This window comes from Thamnophis elegans, chromosome 4 (assembly GCF_009769535.1).
Source record: "Thamnophis elegans isolate rThaEle1 chromosome 4, rThaEle1.pri, whole genome shotgun sequence".
Classification (NCBI taxonomy): Eukaryota; Metazoa; Chordata; class Lepidosauria; order Squamata; family Colubridae; genus Thamnophis; species Thamnophis elegans.
The window spans coordinates 111,941,862-111,958,784 of NC_045544.1; the positions used below are offsets into that span (position 1 = coordinate 111,941,862).

General features: G+C 38.5%; 2 protein-coding genes across 10 annotated transcripts in view; one reads left to right on the forward strand and one right to left on the reverse strand.

Moving 5' to 3' along the window:
* Positions 1 to 13,071, reverse strand: part of HMBOX1 (homeobox containing 1) — a 125,681-nt gene extending 112,610 nt beyond the window's left edge. For 4 of the 9 annotated variants that reach the window (XM_032216221.1, XM_032216220.1, XM_032216215.1 and 1 more), the window contains exon 1: positions 12,748 to 13,071. The gene's annotated coding sequence lies outside the window, so the exon portion shown is untranslated. Of the gene's footprint in view, positions 1 to 11,776; positions 11,820 to 12,747 lie in introns of those variants that run through there. The other 5 variants (XM_032216225.1, XM_032216223.1, XM_032216222.1 and 2 more) reach the window with 2 other exon arrangements.
* A 245-nt stretch (positions 13,072 to 13,316) lies between these two features.
* The window catches only part of INTS9 (integrator complex subunit 9), a 103,788-nt gene continuing 100,181 nt past the window's right edge, over positions 13,317 to 16,923 (forward strand). The window contains exon 1 of the mRNA XM_032216886.1: positions 13,317 to 13,403. Within this exon, the coding sequence (XP_032072777.1) occupies positions 13,395 to 13,403 (9 nt within the window). The 5' untranslated portion in view covers positions 13,317 to 13,394. The remainder of the gene's footprint in view (positions 13,404 to 16,923) is intronic.

Here is a 16,923-nt window from a genome sequence, read left to right on the forward strand (position 1 = left end):
ATTGCACAAATCTGAATTTTATATAATCATTTTTGTGAATAAGCCAATGTAGCTGGCTTCCCACCCTGAATTTTAAGCCAGAAAGTACAATTTATAAATCACAATGATTATATTCACAAAAGATGCTAAAACAAATCCAATTAAGTCACACCATGGAATGGTATTGAACCAATGATGAAGTCCATTCCACATGGGCCCATTTCACATAACAGTAGGCAAATTATACAAATAGGCAGTAGGCAACTTATACAAATAAGTTTCAGTCAGTAAAGAGCATCTCTTTATCCAGTAGAATAACCGAAAACTGAAAAAGGAATAAGGGGGGGGGGAGAAACAGCACACAATCAAGGACTTGTATCACTGAGGGAGGGAGGAACACATCACAAAATATGGCAGGCAATGGTTATATGTAACTTTCTTTCTTTTTAATGGTTAGATAAACCTACTGACAATAGATGTTCGTTATGAAATATATTAAGCTGCTTCTGTAACATGTCCAGGTATTATCTAGGATTTCAGGAACAGAATGGGTGCTCCTCTCAATCAGGACTGTGCATGTTTCTAAATGATCCCAATGTTTCTGAATACGTGATAGTGCAAGCATAACATCTATCTCTAGTTGTTGTTTCTTTTGTTAGGCTTCCAATGATTATTCTGAAAAAAAAAAGACAGCTGCTTTAAAGAGGTGCTTATGCTTTTGCTCTAATGCAAGGGTGTCAAACTCAAGGCCTGTGGGGCTGTCCTGGAAACAGCGAAGGACTGGCCCGTGATGCTTCTGCCAGCAAAAACAGGCTCCCGTGCTTTGTTTTGGCAAGGATATACTCAAGGACCGCGCCTGGCCCTCCCGAGCTCTGTTTTCACTGGCAGAGCGCTCGGGCCCCCACGGGCATCCCTGACAGGAGTGACGCCAAGTTGGCCATGACCCCTGCCCCCCCCAAAGGTAAAATCGAGTTTGACACCCCTGCTCTAATGCATTCCATAACATTTCTTTCAAACTATTCTTGAAGCATTCTCAGAGCTACTGTAAACTCTTTTATACTCGGCTGTTTTATACAAGAACCGAGGTGGCGCAGTGGTTAGAGTGCAGTACTGCAGCCACTTCAGCTGACTGTTAGCTGCAGTTCGGCGGTTCAAATCTCACCGGCTCAAGGTTGACTCAGCCTTCCATCCTTCCGAGGTGGGTAAAATGAGGACCCAGACTGTGGGGGCAATATGCTGACTCTGTAAACCGCTTAGAGAGGGCTGAAAGCCCTATGAAGTGGTATATAAGTCTAACTGCTATTGCTATACTGGAACTGCCTGAAATTGCACTTGAGAGTTTTGCAGAACACTGCTGTAGATTGAACTATGGTTCCTCTCATTTTTCTGGGAAACCTTCAGAGTTCAACATCTCAGTCAATAGATGTAATAAAAAGCTGTCACTTTCCTGTCCTCACTGTCTATTTTTCATGAACATCTGCCTAGTTATTACTAGCAACGTTGCTAAACTAGGACTTTTCATCTACAACACTTCTTATCTGATGATGAAAACGGTATTGTCTCCTCCAGTTCCCACAGGTTAGAGCTTCCAGAAAGGAAACAAGATATTGAATCACTTAAAAAGTTTTTCCATCAATAACTTCAAACTAGATCCATAGAACTGCACTTTTGAACCACATCTGTTTGTTTCCATAGCACTAGCTGCCATTTAGTTACTGTTAAAGACAGCTTAGAGAAATTAATGGATGATTAGATTACCAATAACTGCTAGTCATAATGTATTTGTTACAATGTCTTTCTCACACAGTTCTTACTAGTTTCTCTGCCAAGCCACCCATTATAAAAGGGCTTTAAAAAATCAAAACATTTGATGTTTATTGTTTGGTACTGTATTCATCAAATTCATCATATCTCTCCTTATAAAGTAAAGATAAAGGTTCCCCTTGCACATATGTGCTAGTCGTTCCTGACTCTAGGGGGCGGTGCTCATCTCCGTTTCAAAGCCGAAGAGCCAGCGCTGCCCGAAGACGTCTCCACTGTCATGTGGCCGGCATGACTAAACGCCAAAAAATGCACGGAACGTTATTACCTTCCCACCAAGGTGGTCCCTATTTTTCTAATTGCATTTTTACATGCTTTCAAACTGCTAGGTTGGCAGAAGCTGGGACAAGTAATGGGAGCTCACTCCCTTACGCAGCACTACGGAATCGAACTGCCAACCTTTCTGATCGACAAGCTCAGCGTCTTAGCCACTGAGCCACCGTGTGCCTTTATCTGTCCTTATATTCATCCAGAAATTAAAAACAAACTTCTTCATATTCAGAAATTGATCAACCTCTCTGTATAAATATACTTTAGATTAAACTTCCTTGAGTATATCCTTGACAGATTTCAACACTCAAATAAGCCAACGAGAGTCACCAATTGGCTTTCTATTTGCTGTTGCATGAAATGGAAGGACAACAATGGAAGGAACAGAAACTGTTAGCAATTCCAAGCAAACTTATCAGTGAAGTTTCCTTGAGGACCTGGAGAAAAGACAGGATATGATTCTAAAAAATGAATCAATCAGGATATGTTTCTCAAAAATGAACCAATTCAGTAACATAAAAAAATAAAGAAACATCATCTTATTCTGCTGCTCTGTCATAGCGCCTAACAGAATGATCATTTTCTAAGAAGCATTCGAACATTTTGATGGTTACTTCTGAACAATGTGCTCTGTCCCAGTAATCTGTAGGTAGCGAGAAGAGAAAGCTAAATGCGAGTGAGCCAGTGGAAGGGGGATAAGTTGCAGGTATCCTTTTGCACCGCAGGTAAATGAAGGAGATGTGCATAATGCATGTATATGAGAATCAGGCTCAGGAGAATCGGGAAATATTGCCATTGCTATCAGATGTTTCTACATTTACCAATGAATGCATTTATTGGTGATTTATGTCCTTTTGTCTGAAAAAAATATATAAGATTACAGCCTTCTGCAGTGTAGAAAGGTATCGTGAATCATCATATGGAACTTTGAAAATTAAGATGTCCGAGCCAGAAGATCTGTAGCCCAATCTTAGATGATATGATGAAAAGCCAGCTTCGTATATTAAGGCTGTATCTTAAAGGGGAAGCAGTATTCAATTTTGTGTCATGGGGTTTAGCACATTTCAGACCTTTGGCTCAGGATAATAGGATTAACATGACACATAAGGAAATGAGGAAGGAAGAAAGAGGAAGACAAATTTCCCAAAGAATTGACCTTTGGATTTGTTATTTACTTTATCCACAAAAGTATTTCTAATTTGTTACCTATTCTAAAACTGCCAAAATTTACCTACTGCAGTGAGAACGGCATCTACTTGAGTATTTGCCCTCTACGTTTTTCCAGAGCTTCAAAAGAAAGAGTCTAATATGCAAACAAAATATTTAAGTTTGGACTCATTGCACTGCAGATAGGTAAGCTTTATAAATGAATAAAGAGACCTCATCACACAGTGTTATATCCCTGCTGATATTTGCTGGGAACTCCAAGTCTAGCAATCATTTTACTAGTGGATGTATCTTATACATTAGCTGGGAGTGGTGGCAAGGTTCTGGTGGGAGTTCTATAGTATAATACTGTGAATCAAACTTCCCTTTGGCTGTCTTATTCTGTACACTTGATTTAATACCTTAAGACAGGAAATAATTTCTGATGGTGGACAATGCTAATGCTAGCCCGGCATTTTAAAGAATATGGTAAGGTTTACCCTCAAGCCTTAAACCCCAAAATTGATAGATATCATCTACAAGCAGAATTGCTATAATTGCGGAAGGTGGAGTACTTCATAACGTTGATTAGGGGATTATAATTTTTTTAAAAAACTGATCAGATTTGCACAGATTGAACAGGACAACTGCCATAACTCACTCTGGGCTTTGTTCCTTATTTGCTGTCCAAACTCACAGTGGATAGTATTGTACTTCAAAGTGTGAGAACTTCTATGAAAGATAAATTAAAATATGTAGAATATATGTATGTATGTATGTATGTGTATATATATATATAAATAAACTGGGTGTGTGTGTGTGTGTGTGTGTGTGTGTGTGTGTGTGTGTATGTATGTATATGTATGTATGTATGTATGTATGTGTGTGTATATATATATATATATATATATATATATATATATATATATATATATATATATATATATATATATATATAATGAGTTTATTCATGGGGTGGGGATCCAATAAATCCATCTATCATAGAGCCGAGGTGGCGCAGTGATTAGGGTACAGTACTGCAGGCCACTTCAGCTGACTGTTATCTGCAGTTCAGCGGTTCTAATCTCACCGGCTCAGGGTTGATTCAGCCTTCCATCCTTCCGAGGTGGGTGAAATGAGGACCCAGACTGTGGGGGCGATATGCTGACTCTGTAAACCGCTTAGAGAGGGCTGAAAGCCCTATGAAGCAGTATATAAGTCTAACTGCTATTGCTATTTGAGCAGGCTGTGATACTACAAACTTCTGACTGAAGATAAACACATTCTACTTCATTGTACTACCTGGTATTACCTGACTCAGAAAAGAACTATTCGATGCCATCTAATTTGAAGAAATACTACCAGTACTACCAGTACATAGAGATGCAGTGGCTCAGTGGCTAAGACGCTGAGCTTGTCGATCAGAAAAGTCGGCAGTTCGGTGGATCGAATCCCTATGGCTGCATAATGGAGTGAGCTCCTGTTACTTTTCCCAGCTTCTGCCAACCTAGCAGTTTGAAAGCATGTAAAAATAGGAACCACCTTTGGTGGGAAGGTAACAGTGTTCCATGCACCTTCGACGTTTAATCATGCTGGCCACATAACCATGGCACAGAGAGGCCTTCGGACAGCACTGGCTCTTCGACTTTGAAATGTAGATGAGCACTGCCCCCTAGAGTCGAGAACAACTAGCACATATATGCGAGGAGAACCTTTACCTTTGATTTACAGGAAGCTCCCTCTGGGGGGTGGGGGTTTGAGGATGGTTTCTTTGCCCAAGAGTGTCAGCTGAACATCAACGTATGTTCAGTCCTTAAACATGTCTTACCATTTAAAATTTCCAGGAGAGAATTGAAAAACCAGAATGACTTTAATTATAAAACAACAGCCATCAGTACAATGGAACAAAATTAGGCAGATATTGAATCCAGCTTATTTTATTTGTTTACAGTATTTTTATGCTGCTCTTACTTTCAATGAAAGTAAGTCCCAACTGTTTGAGAATTTCAGCTTTTATTTCAAGAAAGTTACATTTATAGACTGCAAAGCTACAAAGATGGATGGACGATGTCCTAATGAATGCTTAGAGAAAGAGGGTGGTTGAGAAGTTCTAATGGTCCAGCTTGAATATCAAATAGCTTTCGGGGTGGCCCTGGGAACAGGAGGCACCAAAGAACAGCACCATAGAACAGTTACATTTATATATTCACATAGGTTACGGTAGGTTGCAGAATTCTTCTCTTCAGGCCCTAGAAAGGCATTCTGTTGTTTGTAATTGTCTCTCATATGAATAATCCTCCAATAGGGACCTCATCACGTCTGTATTTTAAGACAACAGCTTGGCAGTATAGCATATACTTTGCATACAAAAGACTCTCTGGCACTCAAGTTAAGAGATCTCAGTTATCAGGTATGGAAATGACCTTCACATGGCATTCTGGAGAATTCTGCTAGTCAGAGCAATAGCATTTTGCTGAACAGGACAATATCTCATACTGATACAGCCAGTTTCATCTATATGCCTGAAAATCTATCCAAACAAATTAATCTCAGGTAATCCTTATTTTGTATTACTTAATGTGTAGACATTAGGCTGTTTTGGAAGACTTTTTGGAAAATTCTGTTTTTTAGACAACTTTATGAATAACTCATGCCTGTTCAGTAATAACTTTACCAACTGCCAACCCATGTCTGAGCACGATGCAAAGTTCTAGTGCTTTTTAATGGGCTTTATAGGTGTCTTCGATCAAAGCATTTGAAGGATTGTCTCTTCCCACATTTCCTCACCCGTATTATGATCATCGTTAGAAGCACTGCTCCAGGCACCCTCCCATACTGAAGTGTAATAAGTAGCTTCTAGGGAACAACCTTCTCAGTCCTAACAGTCTTCTAAGCTCTAGAATGCCTTCCCCCAAGCATACCCATTTCCTGACCCAAATAAAAGTAATTTGTTGTATTCCTAGTGTTTTAATTCTTAAAATTCTGAGCCTTTCAGCCAGTTTCTGTGTGCTGTTTATGTTTTCATTATTATACGCTGGATCTTTTAATAATAGTTTTGATTAAGAAAATTAAATTGTAATTTTAGAGTGCTGGCAGCTGCCTTGAGACAACTATTTTGAGGACCACATACTTTAAAAATTATGTCCTACCCGTATCAGATGCCATATCTAAGTGTCCTTAAGGAAAATAATATTTTTAAAAACTTTTTATTATGAAGCCCATCTGTAGAATGTAGCACCCTGACAAATATTCGTGGCTTTTTGCAGTGGCCAAGGGTTACTTTATGCCCCAAATATCAGCCATAATTAGTTTGTTCTTTTAAAGTCTTATCATACTATTGTTTACTTATCTTGTTTTAACTGATCATTTAATATTTTATAAAAATAAGTAAAAACTAGAAAAAGAGCTACAGTGGTAGAAAAGGAAACCTTACAAGAAATATTCACCTATCACTCACGCTAATGAAGGATTGATCTTTGTTATTAGGATATTTATACCCTGTATTTCAAAGACTAGGACTTCACAAAGTAACTAACAAGTTTGTTAATTCAACAAAACAATCCACCCTGTAAAATATAAAGACATTTAAAGCAGGCAACAATGTAAATCACATCTTCCAAATGTGTGGGACTACATTCCTGTTTTCCTTACGCAGAAGTTCTTGGTTAAAAGAAACCAATGATTAGCAAATGGAGTTGAATTCCACTAACATGAGGATTGCTGGTAACTGCCTTGAGTTTGCAAAGTGGGATGTAAACAAGCACCTACAACACACACATTGTTGGTCCCCCATTCCACTCCATAAAGATGTGTTCAAAAGGGATAGAGAAAGGCATGGGAGGCGGGGGAGGGGGGAGGAGGTGTTAGGTTCAGCTCATTTTCTGTTATGAGGATAAGGTGTGGCTTCTTGCATATTATGAAAGCTATGAAATAGGTCAATAAGATTTTTTTTTCAAAAAAAGGTTAAATAAGTAATGAGGAGCCATGGTGGTGCAGTGGTTTAAAATGATGAATTGCAGACAGACTCTACCCACAGCTAGGAGTTCGATCCTGACTGGTTCAAAGTTGACTCAGCCTTCCATCCTTCCGAGGTTGGTAAAATGAGGACCCAGATTGTTGGAGGCAATATGCTGACTCTGTAAACCGCTTAGAGAGGGCTGTAAAACACTATGGAGCGGTATATAAGTCTAAGTGCTATTGTTAATGGGTGGGGCATAACAAGTTTCATCTCCTGGATGGCCCTTCAGGGATGACATACAGATGTCAATTCCTTATGCATATCAGCTAGCCTCATCTGTAGCACAGCATCCTGCCTCTTCCGTTCACCACAGTTTAATATTAGTATGTGAACACTGAATAGATTCCATGGCTAAATGAATGAAACTCCTTGACTATAACAGCCCCCCCCCCAAAAAAAAAGATAAAACTGCTCACTCTCAGCCTTTGTGGCAAGGAGAAAAGCATCTGATGGCTCCACCATCATAGAAAAGAAACAGCATTCAGAACACTGAGCCAAGCCCTCCGCAGTGATATGAGCCTATGAGCCAGCACTTTCTCTCCCTCTTTTTTTTTCACAAGTGCTGTTGTTTTTTTTAAGCAAGTTTAATTTTGTGCCACATCTTTCATGCACAGTAAAACATCCTCCGGAATCTTTCTTACAAACTTCTTTTCAAAGAGAAGTGGGACATTTTAAAAAATAAAATAAATGCCCTTCCTTCCTTCTTCCAATTTGTGCAGGATGCACCACTTTTTAAATAGCCTCTTTTGCAATGCAGTTATTTAAAAAAAATTGCCCAGAAACACATGATCCAATGCTGCATCCACAAAAAGCATAACCTTACATTCTGTGCTAATTAACCTGAAGTGATGATATCATCTAGTTCAATACGCACCGTCATAAAACATGGATTAAAATCCCCCACAAGCAAGCAAAGGTAGTGGATGGGGTAGTCCACCTTTCTGTTAGAAAGTGCAAAACAAACAAGGTATAAAGGGTGTTAAAAGAGTAACTAATCTGCAGCTGAGTGATTTTTATAGCTTGCCAAAGGTCATATTGCTGTACGGTCACAATCCTAGAGATACTTACTATGGAACAAGTACCATTCTCTGTAGTGGACCTTATAGCAAAATCACACACGGAGTCAATGTATTCATTTGCATTTGTATTTGTTCAATTCAATTCATTTGCATTTGTTCAATTCAATTCTACATACGAATATTAGGAGATTATTAATATATTTTCCACATAATATATTAATTCAAATAGAGTGACTTCAAAACATCTGTACAGATGCACAAGATATTCATATCTAATAAAAGTTTGATCAATGCACTCTCACTCTGCATTGTTTCTTGAAAACCCACCATATTGCATGTTCCATAGTCTTCTTAAACAGCTGGTTTTAATCCTTCCTTACTCTAATTTTTAATAGCTATCAGTATGTTGAGGGAAAATTGAATGTTTGTTGCTCTACGGAAAAGTGCACACTGCACTAGAGAGCCTTGCCTTTATGACTTGCATTTCAGGAGGAACATTTATACTTTTTGTTTCTCTAATAGTTAACTACCTTGAAAAGTAACCTGAAAACTGGAAATAAAAAAGTGCTGGACCTTTCATCAGATCCAGCAGCATTCTTTGTACATTTTTCAACAAAGAGTCACCGTATTCTAACTAGTGCATATTTATTCATACGGGGTATAAATACATGGAATTTTGAAGAAACAAGAATGATGTGACCTTTGGCCCAAAATGATCACACAGCAATAGAATACAAGAAAAATGAGAGAGAAAGAAAAACAGAGAATTAAATACAGTATCTTGCCCCATCATTTCAAAGGGATAAAGATCAGACAGGAAAGTATTAAAAAAAGATCTTCCAAGAAAATGGTAAAGAAAGAAATGCTACAATCCAAAATATAGGAGATAGAAAAGTATACCTCTATTTCATCATAAAATGTAAAGCTAATTCATTGTCAGTAGTAAACATGTGTTTAAAATCCCAAACGGCTTCAAAGGAATGGAAGCATTTCCCACGACTTATTCTTAACTATATCTGATTTGTAGATTTTTACTTTGGTCTAAAGACTGTTGGATGAACATCATGCTTTGGCTTTGTGAAAAATGAAGCACACTTCCCTATGACAAAATGTACAACTTTCAACGAAAGTAGGCTTTTATTCCAGGAGTGGCAGTGGAGAAAACAGAAGATGCAAAGAGATTTGTACTATGACAATTTGCAAATATCAACTTTAGTCATTGGAGGTTAGACATTCATTTCAAATATATTCCATGTTTTCTTCAAAAGCATTAGCAAAACATTTCAGGTCAGTTCAGAACACCTGTGTTTTAAGTACCACCCCATGCTCAACAAAAATAACAGATATTAACATTTTCCCCCACAGAGTGATGAATGATCAATGAAGATAGCATTATATGATGTTCCCTATGACTGAGTAAAGGGTCTCCCTGCAGATGTAACCTGTTCAATATCTCAAATCACTAGTTAAAAGACCTCAGACAGCAATCAATCAACACAATTCTTGATCTGTTAATCAGCAGGTGCTACGGCATAAGGCTAACTTTGTATCAGCCAGTCTGCATATTGATGTAGCAAAATTATGTCAAATCAGCTTCACACAGGCACCACCAAAAATGATACCCCTCTAGTTTCTTACTGTTTCTGTGACAATTTAAAGCACAATCTTTGCTCATAACATTCTCTGGCTAAACTTGTAAATTGTACTAAGTCATGTTTTACTTTATTGTGGTTTACCGAATAAGTCACAGTTATTTGGATAAATGCATATTAAGTCAATATAATCACAATATCGCTTACGCTATTATGTCAACTCAGTTATTGTACATCCCTCTTAATTAATCTTTGGTTTTCTTACATAGAGGTCTATTTCACTTTTGCAAAATGCTTCTTTAATTATGAGGAAGGAAGGAAGGAAGGAAGGAAGGAAGGAAGGAAGGCAGGAAGGAAGGAAGGAAGGAAGGAAGGAAGGAAGGAAGGAAGGAAGGAAGGCAGGAAGGAAGGAAGGCAGGAAGGAAGGCAGGAAGGCAGGAAGGAAGGAAGTTCTGAGATAGTCTTGCATTCTTCTATACTTTTCAATCTCTTCAGGCAGATAGAGGATTCACAAATATTATTTATTTAGATTACCAATAGAGATGAGAACCAGTAGCAAGACTCCGCTCCCAATTTCATCTTACGCATAAAGTCTAAAAAACAATATGATAAATTAGTACTCATACAAAGCTTCTGAATATTTATAGCATTCCACATGCATAAAGCTTTATGAATAACCTTGAAAAGGAGCAATATCAATTTATCACTATATTTCATATGCGAAACGCTGAGACTGAGAAAAGGTAGTTTGCATGAAGCCACTTATGCTGTAATCCTATATGAATTACTTGAATACAGCTGAATAAGACTGTGCCGTTAATGATTTCACAGCTAAGATAGAATGGGAACTAGAGGACTTCCCACTTCACAGTATAATTTCTTAAGCACCATGCTGCATCAGCTCACATTAACTTGCACAATGAATTCACAGCATCTGAGGTTTAAAATCAAACATCTGAAGTCCAAACACAGTACTTTAAGCATAGAACTCTTGAGTAATGCTTTAAAGAAGGTTCAAAATATAGCTCATAACTATTCATTTTCTAAGAATTGGTGTTGGGGGAAAAAAGATTCCCAAAGGCCTCAAACAATTGCATAAACTTTTCTGGGGGGAGGAAACTTAAGCTATTAAAACTGCCTCCAAACATAGAATGAGAAAGTATATAAAACACGGCCTTTGGTGATGCTCATAATGGATTTGAATCAGCACGCATTAACTTAAACTATGGGGGAACTGAAGTAACTTAAATGTTAACCTCTCCAGTTTGAATCAATATTCCCACATCATATTCCACACCTGCAAAGAGCTGAATGCAGCAACAGCTGACAACATTTGACTTGTCATGCTTTTCTGTTTGCAAGAAGATCATCCCTTCCTCATCCTGCAATAGCTGGCACACCCCAGTGTCTCCAGCGACTACTCCCTCTACACTAGCCTCTCATTTCGTGAAGACAGAGGTCTCCTTTTCCAACCTGTGCATATTTTGCACACTAAAACTGTCAATATTTTCTCATTTAAAACCCTGTCAAGAAATCCATGAACAAATGCTTCTTTGGATAAGCAAGGTGTACAAAAATTAGTGTTTTACACACATAATCTATACCTGAAATCTTCAACTAATTTTGGTGTCCTGGAGTCAACAATGTTATTAAAGTTTAATTAAAAGCAAGCACTTAATCTTAATGAAGCTAGGACTACAGATGCCTAAAATAATCTGAATATCAAGTGCCCCGTTCCATACCATAGTAGAATCAACTCTCCAAAAAAACTTAACAATGGAGCCAAATGTCTCTCATTTAGCTCAGAATTATTTCACTTTTGTTAATATCTATTCCAATTAACCACCCAAACAAAAAGAAACACTCCTCTCCAAGATCATTTGAAAAATCATTGTCCTTCCCCTGTTAATCCCCAGACAATAATTTCTTACATGATTTTAATATAGCCCACCAAATCGGAATAGCCAAGTGGGAAGCGAACCTCACCACCATCATCCCACATATCATATAATCCAGGATTTCTTGTCCATATCACTTGCATGGAATGTGGAGACTCACAAATCTAGCGGATCCCTCTTTGACCTTTTTACATGCCTTGGAAAATCCTCACCCTGACCTATTGAAAAACAGATTTGTTGGGGAAAATATTGCATTGGGTGAAAGTAACCCTGCCCAGATAAATGTATTGCGAGGTTACCTGGGTGCTGTAACAGTAGCCCAAGATTTCCAGAAGCTTGAGGAACAAAATAAAACACAGATATACTATCCCTCCCTAACACCCCCCCCAAATAAAAACTAATCCAAAAGAACTATATTGCTGTTTGTAAAGGTCTCCCCGCCATCACAAAAAAAAAACGTCCCCTTTGGAACACAGATCAAAACCACCATTACTTTAAAAAAAAAAGATTGCAAATGCCTCCATCCTATCTCTCTGCCTGTTCATAAAGAGTGGCTAAAGTGGGGTAACAGATAACTAATCCGTGATGATAACGCTACTGATCAAACAGGAGGAAAGAACTGGCTGCTGTACCTTCAAAACTTCTGATCGTCTAAATAAAAATAATTGAAAGAGCTTGTTTAACAGGCTCTCCTCCTCCAGCTGCGAAAGAGAAAAGAAGATGAAAAAAAAAAGCCCTACATTTTTCTCTCCCTCGTCCTCTCTCTCCACTCTAAAATTCTCCCACGAAGTCACTCGGGATGCGTTCCGAAAAGAAACACTGTACTCATCCCTCGAGTCCCAAACGGACAAGAAGAAGAAAAAAGAAAAGAAAAGACCACTAGCCCGATCAAAACAAAAGGAAAAGAACAAGCAGACCCTCTCCTCCTCCTCTTCCTTTGCACGATCGCCCTTCGGCTCCCCAACAGCCCCGATCGTGCCCTTCGCCGTCAAAAGGATACTCACGTTTTGGTTCTGTCTACTTTTTTCTCCACTTGACCATTTAGAGGCAGAAGTTGGGGGTGGCTCCCAAATAGGAAAAGCGAAGAGATTTCTTTTTTTTTTAGGGGATCCTGCAAAATAAAATGGAGAGGAGCTCCAGGGGGGGAATTGCTTCAGACTCCCAAGCTCTGCTTGCTTTGAACCCCCCAAGGAAAGGAAAAAACCCCTCCCACTTCTTCCTGCTCCCTTTTGGGCTCAATCAGACCAGACTGACTGCCTTTGTCTGTCTGACAAGCGCCATGTTGATATCAACATCCAAGCTCCCACCTGCCGCCGCTGTGAGACCCTGGGACTTGTAGTTCCTTCTTCCCAAGGGGAAGAAGATAAAGTGGGCCGTCTAGGACTACGACTCCCAGAGACCTGCGCTAGAACTGCCACACCAATGGCTAACAGTAAACGGGAGAGTGATGATCGGGGCGAGAAAAAACTACGATTCCCGTCGTGCTCTCTAGGTCCGCGAAGATATGGCTGTTCGTGACATCATTTTGCGGTGGGCGGAGTGAATAAGAGGGGCGTGCTCCAGTAATGGACTACATTGCCCAGGATGCAGTGCAAGAGGTTTAGACCAGGAAAGAGAAGCATGGTCCGCCGTATATAGAGCCGGGTAAAGCATGAAGCTGGTGAGTTGGATGTACTATTGGTGGGGTTTGATGAAGGAGATTTAAAGACGGAGACGAGAGGCCACCTAATTTCTCCCTCTTGTAGTGCAACTTTGAAAGGAGGCGTTGCAGTTTCTCACGATCCATTTTGTTGGGGAAGCTTTAATTTGATGAGTTTTAGTTGTTTTGTTTGTTTTTCAGCCAACTATAATGTATTGTTTTTAAGTATTGTTAGTTTGGTTAGTTTTATTTGCAGCTCCTGCCCCCACCCATCTATGGAATCTCTTTGGATATTTCTGGGAGAAAGAATGATATAGAAATAAAAATAAATGGCAGATGCCTGATAGGCCAAAATCTTTCTTTGATTACTCTTCCTCATGTTATGACATATTGAATTAAATGCTAAGACTTAAAGAGGTTGTGCAGCATTCAGCAGTTGCAGGAGTATATTTCTTATCTCCCCTGCAAGAATTGCTGTCTACAATTTAAAATAAACTTCCACACAAGATGAAAGTGCACTTTTAAATACCAGATACATTGGCTCTCACCTGTTGGATGTCCAATGTCATTCTTTATTGTTGCATTTATATAACATTTTTTTCCTCTTGTAAGCTCCAATTACGTAAGTTTCTCCAACAAGAGAGAACACTACATAAACAACTCAGTGAAATGGGTTGGACTAAGAGAGTGATAATAGCAATAGCAGTTAGACTTATATACCGCTTCATAGGGCTTTCAGCCCTCTCTAAGCGGTTTACAGAGTCAGCATATCGCCCCCACAGTCTGGGTCCTCATTTCACCCACCTCGGAAGGATGGAAGGCTGAGTCAACCCTGAGCCAGTGAGATTAGAACCGCTGAACTGCAGATAACAGTCAGCTGAAGTGGCCTGCAGTACTGCACCCTAACCACTGCGCCACCTCGGCTCTTTCTAATCCAAAACCAGCTAGTGAGATGGTTGAATGGAGATTTGAAATTTGGCGCCCCTGGTTCAAGTCTACACTTAGCTTCTATACTGTACTGGCTTCCTTGCCAGCAAGATTGCAAAGGCTCTTGACTTTCTGGTTTTGATGTCACAGCTTTTTTATTAATTGCATATCAGAATTATTTTGAAATCAAGTATACTTTCTTACTTTAAACAAAACCTAATGCTGAGGTCATTGTGGACATCTCCTTTGTTGCCTGCATTATATAAATAATGCAAAGGCCTAACATGCAAATAAGATTACAAATCCCTGGAAGCCTTATGTGAAAACTCATGGCATAACATGCCCTTCATTTTTCATTTGAAATAAACAGCATCAAACAGTTATCATTTTAGTAATAGTAAAATGATGTTGTTCAAAACTAGACAAAGCACATCCTTACAGTATAAACAGCCTTCTCTAATTTGTACCCTGCAAATGTCTTGGATTAGAAATATTAATATCCCAAGCCAATATGTGTTGTCTCAAGGATGCAGTGATGTACCACATCTGAAGATATCAGTGTGAAAGTAAATTGGTTATATAAGGTTTCTGGGGTAAGAGGAGAAAATTTTAGCCAGTTACTTGCATCTCATGCTGTATTTGTTTTGTTTTGCTTTGCTTTATTTTATTTCATCATTTATTTTATTTTCCTTTAATAAAAGTTTTGAAATGTCAGATCAGATGATTAAGAAGTTAACATTTCCAGTTTACTTATTTGGAAAATTTAGTACTCTTAAACATTTTTAACAAAAATATTTCTTGATTGCATAATTTCTATTCCTTTATAGTGAATTAAAACCTTTTAAGGAAATTGAGACCAACACATAAAGAAACTAGCATATTACACTTTTGCTCAAGAATAGGCTGTTCACTTATAACACAGGTGTCAAACTCGCCACATCACATTGCTGTTACCTGATGTTTCACAATGTTTTTCCTCTTTACGGAGCTGGGATGGGCAGGGCCTGCGAGTGACGCATTTGGCCCACGGGCTGCCAATTTGACAACCCTGATAGTCTTATAGTATTTATTTATTGTAATTCTTTTGTTGAAAAGCTGCTTGGCGAGCTTATAGACACCAAGTAAAGGATAGAGGAAGGAGGAAAGTAAAAAATGAAGAAGGAGGCACTGGTTCATGAAATGTATACTGTTCGGTCATTCTGATTTATTTCTCACTTGCTCCCAATCCTGAATATGCCCAGGATTGCAGCCTAAATGTTGCATCACTTTTAGTGGCTGCATTTTAAGCCTGCGAGGGTAAACATATTATGCCTTTCCATGTGTTATTTATTTGAAATGTAATATATGACTGCTCCCATTTTGTGGTTCTTAGTGGCTTATGAATATCTAAAATCCAATTTAAAATTCAATATAGTGATTAAAACCATTGAAATATTGCCAGCATAACAATATCTAAACTAAAAGACCTTGGTAGAAAGATGCTAGAAGCCGACCTCTAAGTGCAGCAGTCTAAACTCCACAATGAGTTGTTTTTTTCTACAGAAAAAGCAGAGTTAGCTACAGAATAGATGTTAATTGTATCTGTAACCTATACCATAATACTGTAACTCTGTAGGTAATTGGCTTTAAGCCATATGAGTCTAGACACATCATATTTCACACCATCAGTCCTATCCAGAAATCAAATGGTAACTAGTTCATCTATCTGTTTAATATGGGAATAATAAATAGTATTATTGTTTTTTATTGTTCAAAAATTTCATAACAGATCAGAAAAGGGTGAAAGGTTTTGTTTTGTTTTTGTTTTCATTAACTTGTTCATTGTTTGGGTACTACCTTCCACATGAAACTGATTTAACCTATAAACTGGCTTAGTTCCTAACAGCAGTATAGCCTTTATTGTCATTGTACATCATGTACATAATGAAATTGATTTAACATATACAGTTCCACTTTAACTTCATTCGGTTTTATAATTGGGCTTTTTTCTCATCTGCACGTACGTTCGTACACACACACATACACACACACACACACACACACCTGTATACATACATTTGCTGCCCATTGAATATGTTGCTGATATGGGAATCCCTGAGACTTGTCTGAAAGACTTGAACATTCTTCCTCCTCATCTTCTTCTCAGAAGATGGATAATGCTTTCTCCTTAATGTCAATGTACCATGTATACACTTATCAATAGCTCTTAATGGCTCTGTGCCCTTTCCTCTTTCTTGTCCATGTCTCCAAGTACAAGTGTGGACAGATATTGGAAACATTCAATGAAAGATCAAGATTCTTGATCTTGTTTCCTGACCTTTTTCTCCAGCTGAAAGTTTAAGCAACAGGAGCTGCTCAATTTTGAGGGCAACATATCTCAAATTTCACTGCTTCTGCATCATAGCAGCTGGCAAATCTGCTTCTCTATATCCCTGGATCTTTTCGAATGATCTTTTTCTATTTTAGCATGTAATACCATAAAAATGGACTGAGTTCCATTCCTATTCAGAAACTGGATGGTAAAATGTTCATTTCAAACCATCACAGCATTTTGCTGCCACAAATACAATTGTAGTCAGAATGCATTCTACATTTCAATGGCCTCTTGCTGTTC